This window comes from Rhinoderma darwinii, chromosome 11 (genome assembly GCF_050947455.1).
Source record: "Rhinoderma darwinii isolate aRhiDar2 chromosome 11, aRhiDar2.hap1, whole genome shotgun sequence".
In the NCBI taxonomy this organism is placed as follows: Eukaryota; Metazoa; Chordata; class Amphibia; order Anura; family Rhinodermatidae; genus Rhinoderma; species Rhinoderma darwinii.
The window spans coordinates 78418899-78443913 of record NC_134697.1 but is presented as its reverse complement, the minus strand read 5'-3'; the positions used below and the strand labels follow the sequence as shown (position 1 = coordinate 78443913).

The window sequence follows — 25015 nt, the reverse complement described above, 5'->3', positions numbered from 1 at the left end:
ACACACACACACACACACAAACTAAATTAACATGACCACCAGCTAATATCCAGAGTAAACAGATTAAATTTTCCCGATCAGAAGATGAACGAGCAAACGTTCATTCATCAGCTGATCGAATAGTTTTAAATACTGAAAATATAGTCTCTGTCAGCAGCACATCACCCTGTGAGGGAGATGTGCTGCCGACATGATAATAATGTATGCGGATGTAACGCGCATTCGTCCCCATGCTAGCTCCTCGTGAAAGGAGCAAACGAGCGCAAAGGAGCAATCAATGTGCTGTCTCGTTGATGAGCGCTTGTTTACACAGGCACACGTCGGGCCGTGTAAAAGTACCTTAACCGCCGTGTGCAGCATGGGCAGCAGCTAGACGGCTGGGAGCAACTCAATAAGTTGCTGGTAGGTTGTCTCCAGTATCTGGAGCCATGCTGACTGCAGAGCATTCCACATTTGTTGAGGGTGCGTGGTGGAGGAACAAAAGAGCGAATAAGACAATATAGGTGTTCCCACTGATGATCAATTGTGTTCAAGTCTAGCGAATTAGGGGGCCAGGGATTTACTGGGAAGTCTTGGTCGTGCTCTTCCATCTACCGTTGGACATTTCTAGCCGTGTGAGGGTATGTTCACACGGCCTATTTACGGACGTAAATCGGGCGTTTTTGCCCCGAATTACGCCCGAAAATAGCGCCTCAATAGCGCTGACAAACATCTGCCCATTGAAAGCAATGGGCAGACGTTTGTCTGTTCACACGAGGCGTATATTTACGCGCCGCTGTCAAATGACGGCGCGTAAATAGACGCCCGCGTAGAAGAAGTGACCTGTCACTTCTTTGGCCGTAATTGGAGCCGCTATTCATTGACTCCAATGAATAGCAGCGCTAATTACGGCCGTAATTGACGCGGCGTTCAAGCGCCTGCACATGCCGGTACGGCTGAAATTACGGGGATGTTTTCAGGCTGAAACATCCCCGTAATTTCAGCCGTTACGGACCCCCGCCGTGTGAACATACCCTGACATGTCACATTGTATTGCTGGAAGACTCAATCTGCCCCAGGGAAGACAAACAGCATGTATGGGGGGGCGTGATCTGTAACGATGGATTCAAACCCAAATCGGTTCAGAGCCTTCCACATGGATGAGTGGGCCCGGCTAACACCATGAAAAAATTCTCCAGACCATAACGCTGCCGCCACCAACTTGGATTCTTCCAGCAATGGTTGCAGGGTGTTTGTTCTCTGATGTTTCTCACTTGACACGCCAACATCCATACGTTTGATGAAGCAGAAAATTTTACTCTTCTAAGAAGACAACCCTTTGCCAATCATTGGTGATCTAATTCCGATACTGCCATGCAAATTGAAGCCTTTTTTTACGATGCACCTTTGTTAGCATAGGATCACTGACCATCAGTGTTCTTCAGAGCCTCACACGCAGTAGGGTTCACTGAACTGCTTTAGACACATGCCTGGTAGCCCACTGGTTGATTTTTATGGTGAGCTGCTCCACTGTAGCATGTTGTTTGGCCCTCGCGCACCTTCGTAACGGATGTAAACCTTTCACATCAATGGCACGTGGTGCTCCGCAGTTTCCACGTTGGTTATTCCCAATAGTGTCATTTGTCCACTCGCGATACTCTTTCGCCACAGCAGCACGCGAACAGTTCACAAACTGCGCTGTTTGAGAAATATTGCCACCCTTGACTGAAAGCCAATAATCATCCCTTTTTATAACTCAGATAAATCACCCCTTTTACCCATGGCAACAATAAGTGATATTTGTTCAGAGAGCCTATCGCACACCTTATATACCTACCAAGCCATCGTGTGTGTGTGTGTGTGTGTGTGTTTTCAGACCGGCTCTTCATATAAGTATGGCGTGCATGTGGCACATTGGCCTCCTCTGACAGGTTAGGTAAGTATGTAAGAAGTCCATGTCCACTGTCTATTAAAGACTCTGTGCCCACCACGTTTTTGACCCTACATTTGTGTCACCAATAGGCTAAAACGGTATCTGTTTAATGGATATATCATGATTAGGTGTTAGAGTTTAATGACATATCTGTTAAACGGATACCATATATGATGAGTAAGATGCCGCTGTTAAGGCGTCCGTCACAGCCTATGTTTAATGTAAATATCAGGAAAATTTTCATTTTTATATGTCAAACGTAGGTAATAAAACGTGTGCACAGAAGCCAAAAAAGGTGTAGGTAGATTTGATAGATTGTCTTTCTAGTTAGCTGAAATGCTTGAGGAAGGACCTGCGTTTCCGTAAGGCTGCCTATTGATATAAGATGTTAGGCGGTGTACCGGTTTTGTGGTGTTTTTATTGCAATTATCACAAAAAATAGTATGAAAATGTTGTTTAAAACTTTTGCACCTTGTGGGATGGTTTGATTTTTTTTTTTACTAGCTGCACCAAAAAAGTGAGGCTCTGTTCACATCTGCATTGGGGTCCCGTTCTGACGTTCCATCGGAGGTTTCCGTCAGAACGGGACCCCGAGCAGACACAAACTGACACCGGCCACCATTGATTTGCCAATGGATTCTGTTTGTCTCTTTTGTGCACCAGATACATCATTTTGCCGTAAGCAGTATCGTAGTAGACTACGCTATTGCTTCCAACAAAACGACGGATCCGGTGCACAAAACAAACAAACGGAAACCACTGGCACCAGCTCAGTCACCATTGAAATCAATGGTGATGGAAACGGAAATGACGGAACGTCAGAACGGGACCCCAACGCAGATGTGAACAGAGCCTGACATGTTCTTGCTTTACATCACAACACAATACATTTTTATATGTTCCCTCTGCTAGCCATGTGCTGTGAGCTCAATCAGTTTTGAGACAGAACAGAATACGAGATACTTAATAAAAAGACGCCTGCACTGTACCTGGGCCGCATTGATCTTTAAAACACATTTACAAAATACGTCTGTGAAATCTATGGTAGTGTTTATTGTAAAGAAGCTGTGTGTCTGGAGATGTCAGTTGCTTTAGCTGAAAGGCATGGGATTTTGATGCAGTTATGCTAGAAGAGAGGCACATTTAATTACTCTGCAGCTATTCATGAAGGGACAGATCCATCCATTATATTGATGGCTTCTTGGAACACTTGTTTGGCTGTAGCCATGCTTTATTAATGGGGCTTTTAAGGAGATAGGACAAACAAATTTCAGAGATAAGACGTTAGCTTAACCCTTTATGCAAAAAATCATGTTTCACTTTTTATCTCCTTAATTAAATAATTTGATATATATATATATATATATATATATATACACACATACATATATATATAAATTTATATATACATATATATATATATATATATATATGCACACACACACACCCACACACACACACACACACACACACATGTATACATATATCTATACACACACACACACACACACACACACACACACACACACACACACACACACGTATACATATATCTATACACACACACACACACACACACACACACACACACACACACACACACACACACACAGTTATAGGCAGTTGTGGAATAATGCAGCAAAGTGTGCTTTAAAGAATGCTTTAAAAAAAAAAAAAAGTGTTACATTTTCTTATCATTTAACAAAATGCAAAGTGAATGAGCAGAATGGAAATCTAAATCAATATTTGGTGTGACCACCCTTTGCCTTCAAAACAGCAACAATTCTTCTAAGTACACTTGCACATAGTTTTTGTAGGAACCCGGCAGGTAGGTGGTTCCAGACATCTTGTAGAACTAACAGAAGATCTTCTGTGGATGTAGGCTTCCTCAAATACTTCTGTCTTCATGTAATCCCAGACAGACTCGATGTTGAGATCAGGGCTTTGTGGGGGCCATATCATTTGCAGGGCTCCTTGTTCTTCCTTACGCTGAAGATAAATCTTAATGACATTGGCTGTATGTTTGTGGTGCTTGTCCTGCTGCAGAATAAATTTGGAGCCAATCAGACGCCTCCCTGATGGTTTTGCATGATGGAGAAGTATCTGTTTATATTCACTGAAAACTGAAGGACATCTGTTAGAAAAAAACGAGGTTAAAACTCTTAATTGTATTGTTTAAAAAGCTATAGTCCCAGCTGTGTTATTAATAAGAATTTGCCAACCTATGAGTCGCTGTAGTGATATCTCTAGTAAAGATATACTGCTTCTAGGGGCATTGCCAGCAGTCAGTCTGTATAATGGCCCTGACTGTCTTGTGTTCAGAGGCATAAGCCAATGCTAACTGCAGACCCTAAACACTTCCCCTTTCGACTCAGTGTTGGCAAATAGACCTTACGCGTTTCTTCTGTGCAAAGTGTCTTCAGGGGTCTCATTTGCACATTTTTAGTATAACAACTTGTGGTTAGATAGATGTGCCGTCGGGCAGCATCTCTGCATCTGGCATTGATAATAGGCTGTTTTAACCTCTATTTCTATAGATGGCCTTCACTATTATTGCATATATTCAGTGAAAACTGGATATTGAACCTAGATATCAGTATATCAGTGAAGTCTGGATAAGTATCTGCCTGTATTTCTCAGCATTGAGGACATCATTAATTCTGACCAAGACCCTAAGTCCATTTGCGGATATGCGTCCCCAAACTTGCAAGGAACTTTCACCATGCTTCACTGTTGCCTGCAGACACTCATTATTGTACTTCTCTCCAGCGAACAAATTGCCTTCGGTTACAGTCAAATATTTACAATTTTGACTCATCAGTCCAGAGCACCTGCTGCCATTTTTTTTGCACCCCAGTTCCTCTGTTTTCATGCATAGTTGATCCGCTTTGCCTTGTTTCCACATCAAAGGTATGACTTTTTGGCTTCAATTCTTCCATGAAGACCACTTCTAGCCTGTCGTCTCTAAACAATACATGGGCATACCTGGGTCACACTGGGTTCTGCCAGTTCTAAGCTAATGGCAATGCTGGACATCTTAAGATTTCAAAGGGGCGTAAGCATGATGTGTCTGATCTACTGTACTAAGTTTCCTTGGCCGACCACTGCGTCAACGGTCCTCAACATTGCCTATTTTTTTGTGCTTCTTCGAAAGATCTTGAACAGCCAATCTTGAAAACCCAGTCTGCTTTAAAGTCTTTGCCTGGGAGAGACCTTGCTCATGCAGTAATACTCTTGCGTTTTGTTGCTGTGCATAGTCTTGCCACAGTGGACCTGTGACATGTAACAGTCTTCCACAAACTCACCTTTGTAGCAGAGTTTGGCTGTTCCTCACCCAGTTTTAAGCCTCCTACACAGCTGTTTCTGTTACAGTTAATGACTGTGTTGCAACCTACATATGAAAACGATGAACATTATTACCTCTTGGATATGATTGGATGAAAGCTATGTACACCTTTTGAAAGCGATTTAAAAAAAAAAAAGTGTACTTGGTACATGCTTTAATTGTTTTTTATTAAAAACAATATTTTTACTTTTTGAGATACAGCTGCTTTGTATTCTTTATACAGAGCAGCTGTATCATACGCTGAGACCTGAATCTGTCAGGTCAGCGGTACTGACGGGTTCAGTGTTAGTAGGTCCTGCGTGTCTCTGACATGCATGTAAATCGATCACATCTAAGTTATGAACTCCTGCATGTAAAATCCCCAAGCATTGTTTTGTTCGCATTACGGTAAAAAAAAAAAAAAATCTGCCACGGTAATAAGCCTCAAATTTTTGCCATGAAAATATATGTTGGATTTTAATGGTGATGTGTTAATGAAGCCTTAGCCTTCTGCACCCTGATGTGCCAGTCTCCTGCCCAACACCAGCCTCATCATTTTATGCTTCCGGCATTGGACCCTTTCAGGTACCTGGACTGTAACCTTTGCACACCCCAGAGGCATAACTTGAAGCTCCTGTGGCCAAATGTCAAATTTATGATAGGGCTCCCCGCACCTGCATGTGCTCTTGCTGGTGTCTTCTTAAGTTGCCCCCTCCAGAACCCGAGCCCAGATGCGATTGCTACCTCTGCACCCCCAAAAGCTATGCCTCTGCCACACCCTATAGCCCTGCCTCTGCTCTACCCCCAATAGATGCAGATGTTGTCCACATGTTGACAACTTGATTGTAAATAACTCAATGGGCTAATTTCTTTTTTTTCAATCAAATAGTTTTTATTGACAAAGTTTTATATTAGACAAAGACAAGAAGCACATATACAGAAAACATCCATGCAACCCATCCCGTCCCCTCCATTCAACCAACCCTCCATGAAGAGCACTATGCACTTTAATTAACTACAGGACATCATCATATCAGCCATCTTTATGGAGATACATGATTACTCACTTTACCACAAATGTCAATGATGACTCTTAGCATCGCTATCCCAGTAGTCTTAAGGAGATATCAGACGAAAGGTTAGCCACTGATAACCCCGGAGGCATCAACCACGCTGTCCATTGGCCTTCAAATTTCTTAATAGCACCTCTTTTGAGGTAAATAGCGTTTTCCATAAGTATAATACAGTTAATGGGTTAATTTCTAATACAAACATTAATTGCAGGCATGTCTATATTGGATTCGATAACTATTCCCAAATGGGAAATTTATATATCACAACAGCTCTCCATAAAAATACACGTAGAGAAAACCAAATAAAGACACAACCTAACCATAAACACATCACATACAAGAAAACTCGAAAACATTTGTAGACATAAACTACACCACACACTTAATTACATTATAATTTATATAGAGCTAAAAACAGTAAGTTAAGGCCCTGTTACACTGGCCGATTTTGGCCGGTGCAGCGAACGCCGATCAACAAGACAAGACGTTGATCGGCGCCCGTTTGCTCCAGTCACAAGGAATTATGTATGGGACAAGCGGTCGTTACTCCGATCGCTCATCCCTATACATTATCATTATGTCGGCAGCGCGTCTCCCTGTTCACACAGGCAGATGTGCTGCTGACAACGATAATATTTAACTTTTTTGAAACGATTCGATCAGGGCAATTATCGGCATATGAGAGTTCTATGAACGCTTGTCTGCCCGATAATTGCCCAGTGTAAAACTCCCTTTACGACATCCCTAAAACTCCAATAAATTTTAATGGCCTATTGTATACCACAATTGCTTTTGGCGTAATGGATTTCTTAAACCTCTTTGTTACACCTCAATTGAATAAAACGATTACTAAAACTGCTTCTCTGGTTTATAAACAATCAGTGTAAAGGATGAGATGCATTTCGCAAGATAGCTAAACATTTACTTAAAATTCTTCTTTGTAATTTTGCCTCTAGATAATCCAGTGGGCCTCCCACTACCAAACTCTTTCCTACTAAGCTTATTTTATCTGCATCTGCACTCCGGATACTACTTCCCCACACACACCGCCATGAAAAAATAGCACTCGCTGTCACAGATTGGTAGGACATCGCCAACATATTGCTGCAAACTTCAAAAGACCTGAATTCCCTCAGAAAATAAAGTCTACTTTATCCCCTTTTTATAAACTTTATCAGTATTAAACCTTCAGTCTAATCTGTTATCCAGATAGATCAACACCTTGCCCGACTCAATTGTACCCCATCTCCCAAGCTGTGTGCCTATTTAACAAGCAGTCAGTTATTCCATTCTCTACCTGCATAGCGGACAATTTTCTACCCAATTAAGGTGGCTGTTTTGTAATAAATGTACTTGAGAAATCCAAAAAGACTGTGCACACAACACTTTTATTATTGTCGAAATAAAAATTTACGCTTTGCAGCCAATACACAACTGCATCATCGACCCCCTACCTTTTGCTGATTAGCAAACTGGAGTGGATCCGTAAAACTTTTGACCATAGGACTCAAATAGGCCAATACTAATCATTCAGGGGCCTTCATCACATGAGGTCAAGGCTGTAGGTCTTTAATCATTTTAAGAGACCGGTAATGTGCACTTTGGAACCGGTACCAGGCAGGAGGTCTTTTATAACACTGGTACACTATGTAAACGAAGGCTCAATTTAAAAAAAAAGTTCAGAAGATGGAACATAGTTGATCCACACAAACTCTCAACACATGTGTTATACCATCAGGACCTGCTACTTTACTCATTTTTAATCTCCTAAATTGTTCCTTAACTGCACTTTGAGACCGAATAATAGAAACCAGCTACGAACGCCTGCGACAATTCATCAGAAGGGGAAACATACTCCTATATTGGTGTACAGGCCATAGTACTAAATCTATTCAAATTTTCATTCAACGCATTGGCATTATCCAGACTACCACCAACATTTTCCATCTTAACCTTGAACCCAGTCAATAATTTAATTCCAGACCACACCTCCCTAGAATTGTTCTCCAGCTTTATTCTATACACCTCCTTACCTTCTCTTAACCTGGCCTTTATCTCACGCTGTACCATTTATTTGTTACCTATCCATTTATTTTTATTTTTTTTAAAAAGCCAATTTCTTCTTAATATAAGGTTATGGTGAGACCTCCTTATGGGGCAGTGCAGAGGAACTTTATGCCTCCTTTGCATTTGCATAGAGGAGGTCCAGAATAGTATCATCTGCTGTGCCACGCTTAACAAACAGATGGCAGAACACTAGACATTGCCATCCGATAAAAATCCACGGAGAGCATACAAATAGAATTAGGGTGTTTCGTTTGTAAGCGACCAATCACCATGGATAACACTTCACAAGCCACCCCTCAAATTTTCGGATGGTGGTATATAAACAGCCTTCATTTACAAGAGAAAATAGTAAGGCCTTATGCCAATTGCCAATAATATTCGGACAGCAATGACGCTCCTTTACACTCACATGTCCCTGATTACACCACCTATTGTTCACTTAGACTATCAGTCCTCCACCTTACTTTTTCCCACTTAGGCTTCGTTCACTTCTGCACTAGGGTCCCGTTCAGACGTTCCGTCGGAGCTTTCTGTCAGAACAGTACCCTGACTGACACAAACCGAAACCAAAGGTTTCCGTTTCCATCACCATTGATTTCAATGGTGACGGATCTGGTGCCAATGGTTTCCGTTTGTCTCCATTTTGACGGAATCAATAACGTAGTCGACTACTATTAGCTGCATATCTCTGTCTGCCCGGTTTAAACTAAAACCAGGAACAGGGGCTTTAGAGTCTGGTACATCATTATTAGAGATGAGCGAACCGGGACAACCGAACCCGGTTTCGGTCCGAACATCGCGAAAAGTTCGGTTCGCAGCGAATCCGAACTTCACCGGGTTCGGCCGAACACGTTTTGACCGAACCCGTGCGGGCAGAAAAAAACATTACAAAAATATTATACTAATCGGCAGCCACTTGTCTCTATCAATCACTGATAGAGAAAAGAGGCTGCTGATTAAAAATAAAATAAAAAGCATTTCATACGTACCCGGTCGTTGTCTTGGTGACGAGTCCCTCTTCTTCCTCCAGTCCGACCTTTCCTGACGCGGCAGCCTGTGATTGGCTGCAGAGGCCGCTGCAGCCTGTGATTGGCTGCAGAGGTGGTCACGTGGGATGAAGCGTCATCCCTGGAGGCCGGCCTTCTGACGTCATCCTGACGTGCGTGACCACCACTACAGCCTGTGATTGGCTACAGTGGCAACATGGATGAAACGTCATCGCTGGAGGCCGGACAGGAGGAATGTAAGTATGAACGTATTTATATATTTTTTTTATTACTTTAAAATTTTATTTTCCGCGCGCCGAGCATGGTACTGTCAAGGTTGCTGAAAGAGTTAGTGCAGCCCATTAACTCTTTCAGCACCCTGGACAGTACCATGCTCGGTGCACGGAAATTACAGGTTCGGTCAGAACTAGTTCGGTCCGAATCTAACTTTTTCGTGAAATTCGGCGAACCAGCCGAACCGAACTTCTCATAAGTTCGCTCATCTCTAATCATTATGAAGCCATGTCTCCGTAAAACACAGCATACTACATTACCGTAACTCCTGATTCTGAACTAACGCCAACAACTCATGTGACTTATTTTCAATTGATCGTATGTTGCCCATAATAATGAACGGAACCACCGGTTTAAAACGTCTTTGTTGCCTGCATCCTCCGGCCCGCTCTACAGCATCTAAAAGGCCTTCTTACATCTAAAGGAACATGGTCTACAGACCGATGAACGTGAACACTAGCAATTGCACCCGTGTATAAGTCAGGCACACGGAAGTAGTATAGGACCTACATGTATGCACATCACTACCAGTATCACTGTAGTACAGTTTTTCATATTTTCTGTACAGCTGGAAAAGATGTTTGTTTTACTTCAGAGGGAGATTATTTTGATCTAATATTTCTATATAAATATTTTTTCCACCCATTTCAGTTTTTCTTTCCTTTAGGCATAGTTTACATCTGCGTTGGAGGCTTTGTTAGGGGCGTCCCTCGCAGATACGGCCGAGATTACCAGAGACAACAGCGCAGCATGCTGCGCTATTGTCTCTGGTAAAATCACGGACAGAGCGACGGAAAGTCGACGGAACCCATTTAAGTCAATGGGTTCAGTCGGCCACCGTCAGTGTCCGTTGTGCATCGGAACCATTGCTTCCGTTATTCCCTTGTTCTGCTCCTCTAACGGAGCAGAACAACAGAACACACCGACGCAGGTGTGAACCAAGCCTTAGATCGCAGAGAGCATTTACCTGCAGGAATTAAGCACAGAATGGTGGCTAGCACTATAAAGTAAAATAAATTGCTTTTAGATTTAATCTTTGCTAAACTTAGAACCCATGTGAGTTATTAATTCAGACATGTGACAGGTGACTTTGTATACATAACTCTCTAATTTCATGTGAGTTTAATATTTCATAATATATCTGGAGTGGTTTAATGTTGTTTCTAAACCGAACAGCTGCTCCTTGTAATGTCAGAATAATGATGCCGACTATTGGTTTACATGTTATATGACTGCTACGTTATAAATATCTAATTAAAATTATATTCTGGTAATTAGCATAATTCAGTTGAAAAAAAATTGTTTATATTGTACAAACAAGATCCCTTATCACAGTGTTTATAGTCTCCATTACTTTATTTAAAGCGCCTTGCGAAAATGTTCTCTCCCGCCCCCCTTGTTGTAATTTCTTTTTTGTTGAATTACGAACTGGAATTTAAAAAGGATTTTAAATTTGATTTTATGTAATGGACCTAAAAATAAAAAAAATAGTCCAAATTGTTATAGTGGAATAATAAAAAACGGAAGAGTTATGAGTTCATGTATTGACCCCCTTTGCTATGAAACCCACAAAAAAAATCTGGTAAAACCTAAAATATCTTCAGAAGTCATATAATTACTTGAATAAAGTCCCGTGTGTAATCAAAGTGTCACATGATCTATCACATGACGTCAGTATAAATACACCTGTTCTGAAAGACCCGAGTTGGCAACACCACTGAGCAAGCGATATGAAGACCAAGGAGCTCGGCAAACAGGTCAGAGACAAAATTGAGAAGTATAGATCCGGTTGGGTTTTAAAAAAATACCCCTAACTTTGAACATCCCACAGAGCACCATTAAATACATTATAACAAAATGGAAAAATCATGGCACAACTTTAAATCTGACAAGAGAAGGCCGCCCACTAAAACGTACGGATCGTTCAAGAAGGGGGGGTGATTTTTATCAGAAGGGACTGGAAAAGTCAGGAGTGAAGGAAAAATTTACGGCAGTAAATACAGGGCAATTCTTGAGTAAAGACTGAGACGGGGGTTCACCTTCAAGCAGGACAATGGCCCTAAACATATTGCTAAAGCTTCACTACAGTGGTTTAAGGGGAAACATTTACATTTTTTGGAATGGCCAAGTCAAAGCCCAGACCTCAATCCAATGGAGAATCTGTGACACGACTTGAAGACTGTTGTACACTAGCGCAGTCATTGCCTGAAAAGTGTCTAGATGTGCTAAGCTAATAGAGACATACCCCAGTAGACTTGCATCTGTAATTGCAGCAATACTCATGCACATTAAAGTTCCCTGTTTTTGGTCTTAATTATTGTTTGTGTCACAGTACATAATATTTTGCACCTTCTAAGCGGTAGGCATGTATAAATCAACTGTAGCATAACTTAAGGAGACTCCTGTGGAGACATTGGGGCATATTATTTTGCCCACAGTTTTTTGACCAGATATGCACCAAATCGGTAGACAAATTGCTCTTTAACGTGCCACTGGTCTGTTCTGACGTCACTTGCCTAACAATGATTCGATTTAGATAATGTTGCACGCACTCTGCATGCTTGAGACAATTTAACTACACCTCTAACCTGAAAACAATAGAACATGAAGAAAAACTGTAAGCAGTAGCAGCCAACTGCTCCATAAATATGCTGCATGTACGTGCTCTATTTTCATCTCAATATTTACTCTATTATCCATAATTTTATAAGTATTTATTGTGTCCGTTATCAGTTTCTCCCTCTCACCCCAATAGGGGCTTTTCACATGGTCAAAAAATGTAACGTGCCCTATTTTGGGCCGTTCTCCCGGCCGCACAGCTCCTATAGAATTCTATGGGGCCGTGTAGAGCACGGCTGTCACTGAGATACAAGTGACAGTCATGCTTTCTGATGCTCGCTCCCTTCTCCTCCTCTTTGTGCAAAGTGCATGTGAGTAGGAGGAAATGACTTGCTCCCTGTAGGAATGAAATCCCTAATCCCTGGCCACAGCGGCCGGTGATTCCGCTCTAGGAGAAGTCCCTGACGTCACTGTCCATAACAGCATCGTGACTCTTTAAGGAATGACTGGAGAAACTGACTTCCTGTCCACACATGAGACGCTGTCTCCGTTTTAGAGTCCTATTGCTGGTCACATGACACAACCGAGGACCAGAAGGGAGTGGATAACTCTCAAATACAGGCACCGGTAGGAAAATTACCTTCACCACAATTTACATAATGTTTTTTTTCCAACGGGCCAGAGAATAAAAACATTTGTGGGAGTGCTTCTTTAATCGAAATCTTCGAAATTTTCCGAAGATATTTTCCAAAGTTTATTATCTGTGCATACATTACTGACTTTTTTATATGGATAGTCACAACAAATGTTTATTAAAAAAAACATTTTTTATCACGTTATTTTCTTATGAAAGATTTTCAAAATAGGAAGAATGTCTACTAATGATCTTGATTCTAATGAAAGCTGCTCTGAGGACTGTCAGAAACCATTTAGTCAGTATGAGCATGGGTCAGAAATTCTCGTCAGTGATCATTAATAAAAGCGCTCAGATTTCAGCACCGGCACATGACTGGTTATGAAGGAAGTTTGTCCGTGACTGCTTCAATAGCGATCACTACATCTCTTTTATGAGAAACATACAGTAGGGAACATTTTTCGAATAAACGCTGAAATTGATAAAAAAAATAAAAAAATTACCTGCAATATAAATGTTAGAGACATCTTGGAAGAAGCCTTAGTTAAAACGTCTAAAATATTTTATCAATTAAATATATTTTAGGAAAAAGGATATGATGTCATGTCCCTTTAATGTTATACATTGTACACAGAAGTAATTTTTTATTAATAGAGATCTTTAGCATTTTATGACCAAGGGACAAATTATTATCTTTCAGACTAAACTCTGAGTTTGTTGAATATACATTATTATCTAGGGCATTTATTAAAGGGAATGTCTCATCACAAGAATTTATGGTATGTCACAGTGGTTGGGCCCCCGCCGATCGAAAGGGAAAGAAGTAGTGCTAGGAAAGTGCTGTGCCACTTTACCTTCTATAGTCTCCACTCTGCTTTTTTGGACTGACAGCTTGGACTACCAATTTAATCAAAGGCCAACCATGCTATCACCCAGATCCCATTGGAGGCAAAGTGGCATGGTGCTTTCCTAACGTCACTGCCACTATGTTCTAGTGATTGTGGGGCTCACAGTGGGCGTACTTCTGCCGATTGGACAATTGTGGCATAGCCTAGCAATATGCAACCAATGTCTGTGATGAGGTTACCCCTTTAAACAGCATATATGTTGTTGTATTACATTTTTAAATGTTGAGGTCAAAATGTTTTTATTCTGTGTTGCTAGTGTGTGTTAAACATTGAAAATATAAATGGGAAATTGATTATTATCTGTCTTCATTTTTAGCCCTATTGAAACCTGCCAAAACTTCTACAAGGACTTCACTCTTCAGATAGATATGGCCTTTAACATCTTCTTTCTACTATATTTTGGCCTGAGGGTGAGTGATATTTCTAACATCTTGGAATGTTGTAAAAGTTGTAACAGGAGCTCTTGATTGTGAAGAAGATGATAAATAATTGATACAGATATTTAAAGAGGTATTATGGTTTCAGTAAATAAAGCTTATTTGTTGTATAAAGTTCTTAAAGGTTTTACTATACTTTGTGTATTACATTTGCAAGATCTCTGCATATGGTCGTTAAATGAGAACCTATATTTTTTACTTACAGGGGATAACATTTCTGTCCTCGTCGTGTGATCACACATGAAAGTGTCATAACAGTGACAGTACAGTTATGAAAATCTAAAAGAAAAATATTGACACAAGGTGCCACATCGGGCAGATCAAACAGGGTAGGGTTAGTCAAAAAAGGAGGTAACGCTGCTCATCTTGTACCGTTGTACAAATACAGGTACAACACTGTTGTAGGCAGAGGTAAGTCGGCTGCAGCTATCCCCAATCCAGTGGACGTGAAGTACCACTGCAGTCCATGAATTAAAAAGAGACTAAAAAGCAGGGAAAATACCAGCACTGATAACATACACATGAGTCAAATGGTGATAAAGAGTGGGTGAAATAGGTATTTATTAAGCCTAAAAAAAAATAGTAGTAACGCGTTTCAACGCCGGTCCGCGGTCTTTATCAGGCCAATACACAAATACAAACATAGCAGCTTTAAATACAGCACAAGGCAATTAAAAACAAGTTGAAAAACAGCCAAAGGTAAATAACTTTATTAGGGTCAGAGAAAGTCTGACTGATGGTAAATGTAACCAATGCAGGATAAGCCGCTAGCAGCGGGTAGACCTTTAACAGAGAGTGACCGGAGTCTAGAATATAGGCAAAACCACATACATACTGACAATTGGAAGACTAAATAAATAACTGGTTAAAATGAGCAATGCAATAATGAAGATTAATAATAAATAAATAAAATAAAAAGTGACTGCTAGAATCAGGCACAAGTGAATGCTTACGTGGCACAAATAGCAAACCGTACCAGCAGCGAGCCTGGGATGGAACGAGTGAGTCTCTATATAGAGGAAAAGGAACATTGCACACACTCGATCACTGAATCCACGTAGATACGAGACACCGAGGGACGGCGGGCTAGGTGTAGCTGGTGTACTTGTGATTGAAATATGCACAGAGATGTATGTAAAGAAAAGACTGGCTGAACGTAGATAGTGCCTGGGGAGAACTGAGGAGCAACAGAGGACATGTGCTAGAAAAGGACAGGATGTGGAAAGTAGAGGGGGGATTGAGCCCACTGAACATGGGAGAAAGAAAGGGGTTAAGAATACGAGCATGTATGGTCAGCATGGCAATAGGACACCAAAAACAGAGGGAATAAAAGAGGGGGGGGGGAGAAAAGGGTGGGAATAAGACAAGGGGGGGGGCAATGGGGGTGAAACAATGGGAAGTAATGAAAATCTAGACATGGCTGAATGGAATAAAGTAACTCTATTGTTATAGGGGGGACGACAGCAACACACAATGCCAATGATAAAGTGTAATAATAATTAAGAAAAAAAGGTAAAAAAGAGCTCAAGTAGCCAAATATACCATCATGGCAGGGGCAGGTATACAGGCAATTATGAAAGATCACGTTGCAGTGTGTTAGAAATTGGACTCTATAATATTTTTGAGCCCATTGGGATGTAATGTTGACAGTTTATATATCCAATAATTTTCTCTTTGAGTTTAATAAATATATTGGGAGTGGTGGGCTCTATGTTTGCAATCTGGGTTATAGTAACCCCAGCAAAGGTGCAATTGTGGGTTGTTGTGCAAGGACTTGAAACACTCTCTTTAAGATAACCCAGGTTGGTGTTGGACCTGTGATAATTCATTCTAATTTGTAAGGCCTGTATAGTACGCACAACATACTGAAATCCACACGGGCAACAAAGCAAGTAAATAACAGTTGCTGCTGCAGTTTAGATTTGATGGAGAACTCTTCTGAGGTGGTTGTTGATATAAATGCAATGACTCTGTGCGAAATGTTTGACAGCAAAGGCACCTTTGTTTACCACATTTGTAGGAGCCCACCACAGTGGGGAACATATTTGGTACATGTGGTGCAAGGATATTCTTTAGAGTCAGGGACCTTCTGTATGTCAACTGTGGTTTGTTAGGTATCGTCCGCTTTAGCTAGGGGTCATTGCAAATAATGTGCCAGTGTCGTGCCAGTATATTCACAATGTCTTTATGTCTGGAATTAAATGTTGTTATGTAATTATGTTTGGCCTTGGAGTTGTCATTCCTGTTCTCTTCTCCTCTTTGGACTGAACAATCCTCTTGGGTGTGGATAGAGACTTTAACTAAAGCCCCTTTAATAAAACTACCCTAAAATTTTCCTCTTGAAACCGGTTCCTAAGTATACTGCATTGTTTTTTGAAAATAATGTCGTCAGAACAATTTTTCCTAATTCGTTCGAACTGACCATAGGGACATTTTAAAGCCATGGTGGGTAATGGGAACTACACCAAAAAACTGTTCCCATCCACTTGTTTAAAATAGGTGCTGGTAGTCAATTTACCATAAAAATCCTTGCTTACCACTCGGTCCAAGAATTCAATTTTGGAAAGTTTGTGTGTAAATTCAAGTCCATACTCGTGTATGTTAAGGATCTTAGTAAATATGAGGGCTTCACTCTCACTCCCTTGCCAAAAAGGGGGTAAAAAGGGGTCGTCAATATACCTACGATATATATTAGAATATAGTATACATATGGAGGTTTTAATAAACTGGCTTTCAAAACGTCCCATATACAGATTGGCATAAGCCGCTGCTAATCACGACCCCATAGCGCAACCTTTAATCTGTTGGTAGATACATACATTGAAACTGAATGCATTATGTAGCAAGAGGAATTCTATACATTGTACTAGGAATTGTCCCTGTTTAATGGGCATATCAGGGCTTGTGCTTGGATAATGGTCTGCTGCCTCTATACCTCCTGTGTGGGGCATGTTGGTATATAGTGCGGAGACGTCCACAGTAAGGAATATAACATTGATCATGTCTATCTTAAAATTGATGGATTGAAGTTAGTTTATGAGTTGTGAGGAATATTTGATCACTCCCCGAACTGGTGAATTTTTTTGTTGTTGAAAAAACAGAAGCAGGGGAATATTAGGATTAGCTACAGGATTTATTGCTGGATAATGAGGTAATGCGTCAGGTTAAGTCTTTTTTTCTAGTGAATGTAGGCTCTGCCCCTATTCTGGTCGTGTGGGATACTTTTAAAGTGTTTTTTAGAAGCTTGATGGTTAAGGTATGGGCAGCTAAAAAGAAAATTGTATAATATTAATTTAGAATTGTCTCTTAAGGTGGAGTTTGCAGAGGCAGAATACAATTATACTCAAGTGCCCTCTGATGCCAACAATAAAAAGTGGTGTAATATATTCAATCACAATAGGAAGATGTGAAGGATTTGCCTGACACAGCTTCTGTGTCGATGCCCATGGTTAAACAGCCTGCATCTGTTCCTAGGTCTGCTAGAGTGACTCAGTCTGCTACCACTCAGGCTGGTAGGCTGAGGAGTGGGAGAGCCTATCGCAGCCTGGCCAGACGGTTCTAGCTCCCGCCCTTGGTCTACTTATACCTTCATTTGCTGCTTGTGCTTTGCCTGTGATTCTCTTGTTTCCTGGCTCTGCTGTTCCTGCTGTTACCATTGACCTCTGCTTCATATTGACCCTGGCTTGACGGACTATTCTCCTGCTCTGCATTTGTTACCTCGTACACTCCTGGTTTGACTCGGCTCGTCCACTACTCTGGTGCTCACGGTGTTGCCGTGGGCAACTCCCCACTTCCCTTTGCTTTTGTGTACCCTTGTCTTTGTCTGACGCGCATGTATTGAGCGTAGGGACCATCGCCCAGTTGTACGCCGTCGCCTAGGACGGGCTGTGCAAGTAGGCAGCGACTGAGTGGCGGGTAGATTAGGGCTCACCTGTCTGTCTCTCTATCCTGTCATTACAGAAGATATGCAATTGGCACTAGCATCAAAATAATTTTTTACTTGGGGAATAAAGAATTATGTTGAGATAGGAAGGTTAAGGAAGCTGTTGGCCCCTATAAAAAAGGTAGGATGCACCGTCATTTATTTAGGTGATTAGGAAAAAGGATGGGTCAGGTGTATGCACAGACCCAAAGGAGGTCCAGATAGAATTTATGGAGGTTTTTAAAGAACTGTACTCTTGTAAAGCTGACTGTACGGTTGGTGACATTTTGAGCTACTTGGAAACTGTAGACCTCCCCACCTTGACTGATGAGCAGAGAGAGGGTTTGGAAGCCCCCTTGACCTTACAGGAGATAAAAAAAAAGGTGATTGATAGTCCTGTAATGAATAGGGCACCCGTTATGGATGGGATTCCGTATGAGGGATAGATCTTCCATCAAGAAGAGATATTAGAGCATTTGTATCATGTTTATATTCATGCATTTACAGAAGGTGAACTTCTAACTTCAATGGAGGAAGCTACTATTGTCTTTATACTTAAAAAAGATAAGGCTCCAACATATATGCACTCTCACCGTCCTATATCTCTTCTGAACTCAGATTAAACACTTTTGGCCAAGTTGCTGGCCAATTGGCTTATGACAGTGGTTTCATCAGTGCTGGACCCGGATCAGACCAGGTTTCTCCTGGGGAAATCAGTATCCTGTAATCTCAGGAGGACCTTCACTAATATCGACTATGGAGGGGAGAGGTTTATGGAGGGGGGGGGCTGCTATCACTAGATGCAGCCAAGGAATTTCATATGGTGGTGTAGAGGTTTCTCTAGGGGGTGCTCAAAGGTTTTGGATTTGGAGAAAATTTTATTAAAATCGATTAAGTTACTATATTACGGTCCTAGAGCTAGGATAGGAATGGGTGGACTTTATTCTCCATTTTCCAGCTGTTCCGGGATACTCACCAGGGATATCCCCTCTCTCTACTGTTATTTATTTTACTCTGGATGTTCTGGCTGCCAAACTAAGATGATATTCGAATAAGGGGGCTTCTGGTGGGAGCAGTGGAAGAGAAGATTTCTCTCTATGCCGATGACACGTTACTGTTCCTTAGAAATACTCTGGAAAAGGAACATGTCATTGATGTGTATGAAAATTTGCAGCACTAGCTTGAGTAAAAATTAACTTGGAAAAGTCAATGTTAATGGCCTTTAATCCTAATTCTGTAGCAAATGAAGACTCCAAGTGGTTGATTCTATGCAATAGCTGGAAATTAAAATCTCCAGAGTATTGACAGGCTATGTAAATTTGAATATTCTTCCATTATTTGGAATTTTGAGGCAGGAGGTCAAGGTTTGGAATAGAATATTGCCCCAATATGCCTAACGTATAGCTCTAGTTAAAATTGTTATTTTGCCTCTGGTACTCCACACTTTTAGCAATGCACCGATTTGTGTGCCCAAAAAGTTCTATAAAACTTTGGAAGCCGTTGTCAACGGCCTTGTATGGGGGAGTAAGCATACCCGCATTAAATTTGTTAGACTCAGCCTTCCAGTTCAGGAAGGCGGGTGTAACGTCAGTGGTCGCTGACCACGAACTCCTTCCATCCAGTCGACGCCCTTCTCTCCAGAGATGTCTGCACATGCGGCCGTCCTGTTCCGCAGTGACCACCAGGGTGCGCTCGCGAGCTCAGTCCAGACTTGAGAAGCCAAAGCGCACGCATGTGGAAAACTGAGCTGATTGCTCCCAGAGCACTCTGGGCTACAAGAAGGTCCCAGCCCCATGCTTCCATGCCTGAGTGTTGTTTGTCATATCCTAGTTTGTCTGGCAAATGGTCTCCTAGTGTTTTCCAGTTCCAGTGTTCCTGTTTCCTGTATCCTGTGCTATCCTGTTCCAGTGCCGTGTTGTGCGGTAGCCATGCTGTGCTGTACTTACGCCTGTCCTGCTGCCTAGTCCCAGTCGAGCCTGCCTTGCTACTGTCCGAGCTGCCACAGGTACCTTATACGAACTGTGAACTGTGACCTGCACCCTGTTGGCCAGCTGCCATACCGCCAAGGCGGTGCGGCCCAGTGGGTCCACGAACCCAACGTGACAGCGGGTTTGCGTTACCCGATTTCCTATCCTTTTTTTGGTATCTCAATTTCAACAGTTGTTGCACTGGAATACACTAGTGGTTAATAGATTATTACTTCAAGAGAAGGGGCAGGGTCAGTGGAGTAATGTCCAAATCCTTATTCCTGAAACCCCTTGCCAAAGTTATATGCTAAAATATGGCAGGAGATGAGGAATTTGTTAAGATTTGAGGGTTATCTGGAGACCACTCTGGTATGGAATAATTTTTATTTGTATGAGTTTTTTTCACTACAAGAGACACTTTTGGGTCAAATAAGGGATTACACAAATTTCACACTTATTTGAAAATGGGAGGTTAAAAAGCTTTCAAGTTCTCCAGTTGAAATTTGGAGTTTCGTGCTCTGGTTGGTTATTATATTCTCAATTGTTGCACGCTTGGGATTCCACTAAAGATGAAAATAAATTCAGAATTTAGCCTTTTCCCATTGGGGATATTCTGTTAAACAAGAAAAATTGTAGATGGGTGATTTCACTTTGTTATAAACACTTGTATTAGGGGCTAAAAATACATTTTAATTTACTAATAGAAAAAAATGGGAACTGGATTTGGGATATATTTCTCTGTCACAATGGGTATCTGTCCATAGGAATGTGGAGAGACTAACACTTAATGCTGCTCACCGATTCTCACATTTTATGGTGATAAATAGGCTACATTATACTAAAAATAAAAAAACTGGTTAAAATGGGATTTAGAACAATGATAGTCTGCCCAAAGTGTAGTACTCCTGATGCTGATCTTGTCAACTTCCTCTGGAGAGGTTCTAAATTACATTAATACTGGACCCAGGTGTTGGGATGTGTTAAAAGGATTGCTCCACTTTGTGCTGAATTTGACTGTGTCTTGTTTTTTTTGAATGATTTCACTAAGATTGATCATCTATATATTGGAGTCCAGGTACAGTTAATTCTTCAATAATGTTTCTTAGCTTGACTGGAGATACTTAAAAAATGGATGTCATTTAGGACTCCACACTTCCTTGAATGGAAGGGGCAGGTGTACAGGGCAATTCTCCATGAAAGATCACACTTTGTACTGACGGAAGGATGTTTTATGGTTAAGTGGAAGCCCTGGTTCATTTTTCTAAATGAGGGAGAAAAATCCTATTTAATTTATATATATATATATATATATATATATATATATATATATATATATATATATATGTATTTTTTTCTTGGTTGTGTAGTTAGTTTGTATACTTAAAATTTTTCGAAAAGTGAAAAAATAATTTGTCATGTCGAATCTTTGCGATAGGATGGTAGGGCTAATGCATATTGCTGTAGATGTAGGTCTATGTAATGGAAGAGTCTACTGTTTAGGGAGTCAATGCCTGAAATAATGGGGCGACCCTGGGGTGCCACTATTGACTTGTGCACCTTAGGGGGGTTGTAGAAGAAGGTGGTTCATGTAGATCGAGGAATATTTTCTTATTATTATTATTCAAGAACCCATTGGTATTGGCAGAGTCAAGAAGAGATTTGTATTGGATAGTGTATACACCCACAGGATTAGAGTGCAGTTTGGTGTAGAATTTCTGGTCTGAGACAAGTCTCAAAGCCTCGATGTAAGCCTCTCTATCCTGTATGACCACGTCCCTCCCTTTATCAGCTGATCTAATAACAATGTCATGGTTAATGGAAAGTTATTTTAGACCCATCTTCTGCTTTTGAGGGGTTATTTTTGTGACCGAGTCCCTCAAGTGATCTGAACTCACTGCTTACCAGTGAAAAGAAAGTCTCAATGGCTGGGCGACATTGATGGGTCGAATAAAAGGATGATTTGGCATGTACATCAACATTAATGGGAATGGGAAAGGCAGTGACTGCTGCAAGGTTAGCAGAAGTGGTGGAGTGAGGGATACTGGTAGTCATAGCAAAATGCCTTGGAAGGGTTTTTTCTTATGAAATTATTGAGGTCTAAAAACAGTTGAAAGCCGTTCGGAGTGGGCGAAGGGACAGAAAGAAAGACCTTTGTTTGGTGTTTACATTTCAGTGTCTTTAAGAGTATATCGAAATAAGTTAAATAGCTTTATTGGCCAATTTTATTGTTTTTTGGTGGAGTGGGTTTTTGCATTTCCTACTGATTTGCCCTCAACCTCTTCGTCTAGCTTTCTTTTTGTGGATAGCCTTTCTACTTTTGGAAAGAAATGTGTTATAGGCTTTTTGAACTGGTTACGATTGGTAACAGTATGGTGGATGACTGGTGTGTCTGTTTCATGTGAATTATGGGGTGCATGCTGAGTTGGAATGGTAGTCCTGAAGAAAAAAAAAACACCGTGGATTTACCACCATCAATGGACATGGAATCAGTGGTGTTTGTCTAATCCATAGAAAGAGGACAGTTAGGTGTCTCATGAGTAGGAGAGATCGCCACGTCATATGAGACAATCTAGGGGAGACTGGGTCAGGTGCAGGATTGGTAACATAAGTTACCCCAGTAAATATAGACATACCCCCTTGCTGAATATTGCAATTTTCCAGGACTCTGAGGTGTAAATCCAAATCTACTGATCTTAAGGCATGTAATGGTACGGCTCCTAAAATAGGCGTAGAGGGTGGTAGTGCAGTTGTAGGTGTTATGGTGTGTGAGTGTGAGGATCGAGTGTGAGGATTAACTACTCTAGGTCTAAATGATGGGATGATAGACCTTCTAACTGCCATGTTTGTATTTGTGTAATGTCCCGATGAAGATGCCGGATCGGCATTATTACGTGTAGCCACTGTCTTATGAGGCTGAATAAATACCTCTTTCACCCACTCCATCTCCATTTGACCCATGTGTATGTCGGCAGCGCTGGTATTTCCCCTGCTTTTTATTCTCTCTTCTATTCAGTACAGTTAGCGGAGCTCTGTCTTGTTACGAGTCGTGCGCCTGTGTGATTGTCACAAAGCCAGATTTTAATCCTCTGAAAGTAAAACAATGAATGTTCCTATTCAACAACCATAAGCAGAAATGTTACAAATTGTGGAGAATCATTGCACAAAGTATATCAGAAATTGTATAACATCTAATTATACAATGAATATGACTTATTTGCGGCAACCAGAAAAAAAAAACTTTAAATTCAAAATTGGATTATTCTCTCTCATGCACATCTGGTAATAAAATCCAGACACTGTGCCTAAGAAAATAGACAGCTCTTGTCTGACGGCGCAAATTATTTTTGAAACGAGTCATGGTTTATTGTTACCAGTGTTTATACAATGTAATATCAGAATGAATACATACGGTATCACTGCTACTAATTATCATAATCATGTCTAGCCTTTACCTACGCTAAAACCGCGGCAAAAAAGCGCAGGCACTCCTGAAGGAATTTTGAGGCAGATTTGTTCTGCCTGTAAAAAAAAACAAAAAAAACTGTGTGTGAACTAGGCTTAAGACTGTCCCTTGTTTTGACTTTTATACTCCGTTTTTTCTTTTTCTTTTACAGTTTATCGCTGCCAATGACAAGCTGTGGTTTTGGCTGGAAGTGAACTCTGTAGTAGATTTTTTTACAGTGCCTCCTGTGTTTGTGTCTGTTTATTTAAACAGGAGCTGGCTGGGTAAGTAGAAAATAATAAATTTCATAGTAATTTGTATGTTACCTGCAAACCTATAGTGCGCAGACTTCATAGGGCCAGACCAAAGTCTGTGGATACCCAAGAACAGAAAAATTGTGTTGATGCGTCTTGTGTTTTTACCTTCAGAAAAATTGCCATACAGTGCGCAAAAAACAGCACCATAGAGTGCACAAATTAGAAGCGAAGCCATTGTCAGCAGCATCCAACACATTCACTGTTGTGAATAAGGACAAACTACAGGCTCTTACTGCGTTCCAGGGTTATAGTCACACGACAGTGAAAAAAATGGCCGTTAAAAACGGTTTAACTGTCCGTTTTTCATGGACGTATTTGCATTGTGTCTTCAAGTTTTCATCCTTTTTCCGGCCATTAAAAAAGTGGATGAATTTTATTTGTCAGGGTTTTTGTGTCCCAACCCTCTGAAAACACAGTGCCCATGTAGATAGGGCCACAATAGATAGTGCCCACATAGTGCCACTATGGCCCTGTAGATAGTGCCACAGTGCCCACATATTGCCACAGTGCCCATGTATATAGTTCCAAACACAGTGCCCATATAGATAACTCCAGTGTTCCCTAAAGATAGTGCCACAGTGCTAATGTAGATAGCGCCAACCCGCGTAGATCGAGCCACACCCCCTGTAGATAACACCACACTGCTCCCTGTACATAATGCCACACTCACCTGTCCCCATGCCCGCGCTGTCCTCTTCTCTAGCGATGCAGGCCTGGTCTCTTAACCTGCATCACAAAAAAACACTGAACGGCAGGGATGGGAACCGATTGTTCTCTTACCTCGCTGGCGCTGTCAATTGTGTTCACATCCCAAGGACACGGGTACAATAGAGTCCCTTGTGAGGGTCAGGATCAGTTTTTAACGGCCGTCACACGGATGTTTTTTTTAAAAACGGCCGCTAATAACTGATCCATTGACTACTATGGGGTCGTCGGGCCGTGAAAACGGCCAAAAATAGAGCATGCTCTATTTTGTAACAGACAATATTCATGGGCTGTAAAAATGTACAGTATAATGCCCTCCATAGCTGCCACATACAGTATAATGCCCACCACAGCTGTGCCATACAGTATAATGCCCCCATACAGTATAATGCCCCCATATGTACCGAATATAAAAATAACAATATAATTACTTACCTACCCCCGTTCCCACGAAGTGTGGAGGATCC

The 25015-nt window shown here is 41.2% G+C and overlaps 1 protein-coding gene across 16 annotated transcripts in view; it reads left to right on the top strand.

Annotated features, from left to right (window-relative positions):
• KCNMA1 (potassium calcium-activated channel subfamily M alpha 1) overlaps positions 1-25015 on the top strand; it is a 437859-nt gene that overhangs the window by 192119 nt on the left and 220725 nt on the right. For all 16 annotated transcript variants that reach the window (XM_075841780.1, XM_075841793.1, XM_075841786.1 and 13 more), the window contains exons 4-5: positions 14075-14168; positions 23699-23810. In XM_075841780.1, coding sequence (XP_075697895.1) covers positions 14075-14168; positions 23699-23810 — 206 coding nt within the window. The remainder of the gene's footprint in view (positions 1-14074; positions 14169-23698; positions 23811-25015) is intronic.